Here is a 4,159-nt window from a genome sequence, read left to right as displayed (position 1 = left end):
GCCAGGCAATCTCTGCAACCACACAGCACACGCTGTTCAGCCCTCTGGTCCGGCGTTCCGGGTTCGTGATGTCACTCAGGAGCGACAGCGCGTCGCGGTCTTCCCAGACACCGTGTGAGCCCGCAGCGGAGTAGTGCAGAGTCCAGAGTCCAGAGTTCATAGAACAATAAAATCCTTTATCCAACGCGTTTCGAAACCTTAACGGTCTCTTCATCAGGGAATAATTGGTCTGAAATCGATGCAGAACTTAAATACCCCACGCCTCCAACCGATAGGCCCATCAATTGGAGATTTTGGCCAATCCATAGGAATGCCTGCATTACGAGCTTTGCTGGACTGCATCCGATCGTGCTGGAAACCATCCAGGACACAGTCTGAGATCGAGTGACCGTGACAGGAGGACCGGTGTGTGTTTACACTGAAGACATCTTCACTGCCGTTCTGATTGGTGCATGGGTAACACTAACCCCTGACATGCTTGTTTATTTCTGTTTTAATGTACGCCTAATACTTACCTTATTTGTGGGTTCACATTATAATTTTTAATGCACTATGAGCGTTGTGCGCTGTGTTTTTTGTGTATTCTGTGCTATTATCTTATCTGCTCCTGCCTTTCTACTCCAATTGTACTTAGTCTTCATAAGTTTTCTAGTATTATTTGTATTTAATATGGATGTCTCCCTGCTTGTCAAACTCCCACTTGCCCCATTATACCTATATGAACCATAGCTATTTCCCCATTCCTACTTAAAACTATTCAAAGTTTATTTCAGAGTTGTGTGTTATGTTGAAAAAATAATTCTTGTCACATTATTATAGGTTACATATCGAGACCAACAGAATAAAATGAAACTGGCATTTATGAAGATGGCAGCTATGTGGATTTTAGCCTTTCTGAATTTTGGCCCAGCAATTATTTTTTGGGAATATGTGGTGGGTTTTAGCAGGATACCTGATGGTGAATGCAATCCTGAATTTTATTACAGTGGTAGCTATCTACTCTATTCTTCATTTTTTGACTTTTTAACACCTATGACAGCAATAGCCTTTTTTAACCTAAGTATTTACTATAATATAAGGAAACGCATGAAAATGAAAACCCAGAAAATGTTTAAAAGCTTAAATGACTCATCACCAAACTATGAAAGAAAAGACATTTTTATTGTAGATTCTGCAAATGTGATCTCAAACTATTTACCCTCTATGGCACAATGGGACTGTGAGTGCCTGTCCAATAAAAACAAGCGAAGTGTTTTGGACCTCCTTTTATCAATCTGCAAAACCAGTCCTAACCAGTTGCTGGAAAAAATGGTTGAAACTACTGAAAGAAGTAATGGACTCACAGCCTTTGACTCCGTTCAAAATTCAGCACTATCTAAGGATAAGAAGATGGCAAAGTCATTAGCGATTCTTGTGTGTACATTTTGTATTTGTTGGGCCCCATATACTTTCCTTACAATTATAAGGGAGGCATTTACTGGTATGTCCATATCGCCAGTTGTATATGATATTACATGCTGGCTTTTTTTTTTCAACTCATCAATTAACCCATTTCTATACCCTTTGTGTCATCCCGCATTTAAGAAAACTTTAATGCGAATGCTTTGTGTTAAAAAATAATGTTAAAATACTGAGGAAATTCATTGATCTCTCAATGTTTAAATGTGTAGAAACAATATGGGGGGCTTATAATATGTTTGGTAGGACCACTTGATGGCAATATGAAGAGGAGTTTCGGAATAAGAAGGCGGTTGTAGAAACATGGCCGTTGGTATGCCAAGGATATGGACCTGTGGTTAACCTTGAGGACAAATCAGCACCCACCTGGATTTCTGGGAATACATCAAACGGTAGTAACCTAAAGTTCAGTTTTATCGCCAAAAATCACACAGTTTATCGGATCCGTTTAAAATAGCGCTTCCATTAAAACATTGTCATACTACCACATTTTTGGGTATCAACATGCCATATATCAAGATTCCGAAATTTATCGGAACATGATTATCACCAGAAATAGCACACTTTTTAGCACCTAATCCAGGCTGGTGTTAGCTCTATCTTTTCTATGTATAAAATGGCCAATATACTGGCAATTACAGTATATACATAGGTAATATCATCTAAACCAGCATTGAATAAGTTATACGTTTGATACATTACAGTAAAATTAGCCCAAGTGGTCATGGGCTACCAAGCTGATCAAAAAGGGCTAAAAGGAGGAGACTATCAACATTAAACTACACTACTTAGCCCCCTTGGCCACCTTGGTAGCTATTAAAGCACTGCCATGCAATAGTTTACTATCTAATCAAGGGGTTCGTCTATACCACCCACCTCTCCCCTTCCTAGGGGGCCTTACCACCCTCCCCATGGCAACTAACCCATCACCCATCACACTACTTCTACAAATGGCCAATAGCCGATTATCCAAATGTGGCTTATAGGACTTTTGGCCATTTAAAAATAAAATAAAAAAAATGAATACTTTTAAAAAATAAATGAAATTGCTAATAAGTGAAATTCAACACTCCAATCATTAATACATTGATTGTCCTCTCAATGGGGCCCAGGAAGCCACATTATCAGGCAATGTTGACCTTTAATACTAAATTGATTACTTGCCTCTGCCTGAAGGAAGGCCGATTTCATCTTCATGGCTGAAGCCACCATTACAAAAACCAATACCATGGTGTATGTTAACAAACTGTGGCTTAAATAGTTTCCAAGTATGAACTTTAATTTGAGTCTATTAATGAAGGGTATGTTTGTCTAATGTGGTTAGAGAATATAAGTATACATACAGATGGAGCATGAATTATCTCCATCCTGCCCTGCACTTGTTGCGGGTGAACTGCAGACCAAGTACGGCCTGATAACAAACAAGTGCAGGAGAAAATTCCTGTCTGGATTAACACAGTGGGCTTTCTGCAGAACTCCCTGCTTCTGAATGGGACTCCTGCTGATCAAAAGATACATAAACTAAAAAACTTTCAGAAGCAGGGACCCCCGCTGTGTTAATCCTGATAGGAAATTAGTGTAATAGGCTTTTGGGCATGGGTTAACTACAGTCAGGCCTCAATCCAGCCTCAATTGAGCTGCAGTTTTCTTGTAGATAAAATGTTAATGAACTATGCTCCATCTGTATTGTAAAGTGAACATACCTATGTATTTAATAGAGAACATAATTTGGGGGGCTTAGCAAGATTGGAATTTTTACTTTATTGTGTTTATCACCAATTAAGAAGCAAAACACTGGCAAAATAGTATTGTTTAGCCTGACATATATTTAGGTGAATGAAATTTTAAATGGTTCACATTATCATGTTCTTATGCTTTTCTGACTGTGTGTTGTAAATGTATAAAGGGCCATTACTTTGGAGATTACAGTAATAAAATATTAATAGGAATTGTTTTATGTACATGTTTCAGTGAAGTCGCATTGACACGTGGGTTGTCTGAGGTTAGGCTTTTATTCAGAGGCTCAAGACATGGAACATAAAAAAGAGCTTACGTTCAGCATATTTAAAAAAAGAGCTTCCTTTCAGCATATTAGAACAATCAAGGAAAAAAGTCCAGAACTGGGCTGTGCTCTTTGCCAGTGTGGAAGTGGGGAAATTGGGCCTGAGAATTGGATTATGGTATGTGGTCTCTGAGACACATTGTGGTATACCAGCAAGGCCCAGTCTTTAGTCCCGTTAGGGCCGTTGGGCAAATAGTATTGTGGGTAAAGGGTTTTTGAAAGTTCAGTGGTATCACAGAGAGTATAATCAAAAGCACCTATGTAAACAGACCTTGTTCCAGTGTTTCCTCCTTTCCTCCTTGAGAGCACATGAACAAAGCTCCCAAACATTTATCTAAAGATCTATTTTATTGTTTACTAATTTAGGGCTCTATGCAGTAAGCGGCGAAAAAGTGCTTTGGGCAAGTGTTGATTTTGGCGATTTGCCCTCGCAGTATTCAGTAAGGGCCGAATCCATGCCGATCCCTGCCGAATCACTGCGAAAGCAAAACTGCAGATGAGCCTGTGCCGAAAAAGACTGGCTCCCGATAACCTTCCGATAAGCCGTTTCTGCCTATATGTGTTTGCACCAGAGAGTGATCAGCCGCTCTCTCTGCGCAAACATCGGCAAAATATAAATTATTTATAAACAACTTTGGC

At 39.4% G+C, this 4,159-nt stretch overlaps 1 protein-coding gene across 1 annotated transcript in view; it reads left to right on the top strand.

Annotated features, from left to right (window-relative positions):
- The window catches only part of LOC142488135 (histamine H3 receptor-like), a 25,762-nt gene extending 22,744 nt beyond the window's left edge, over window positions 1–3,018 (top strand). Inside the window, exons 3-4 of the mRNA XM_075588506.1 lie at window positions 820–1,330; window positions 2,858–3,018. Of these exons, the coding sequence (XP_075444621.1) occupies window positions 820–1,330; window positions 2,858–3,018 (672 nt within the window). The remainder of the gene's footprint in view (window positions 1–819; window positions 1,331–2,857) is intronic.
- The last annotated feature ends 1,141 nt before the right edge of the window (window positions 3,019–4,159 follow it).

The sequence above is a fragment of the Ascaphus truei genome, chromosome 2, assembly GCF_040206685.1.
Source record: "Ascaphus truei isolate aAscTru1 chromosome 2, aAscTru1.hap1, whole genome shotgun sequence".
NCBI classification, from domain to species: domain Eukaryota; kingdom Metazoa; phylum Chordata; class Amphibia; order Anura; family Ascaphidae; genus Ascaphus; species Ascaphus truei.
The sequence above is the reverse complement of the archived record's forward strand: the minus strand, read 5'-3'. Positions and strand labels throughout refer to the sequence as shown.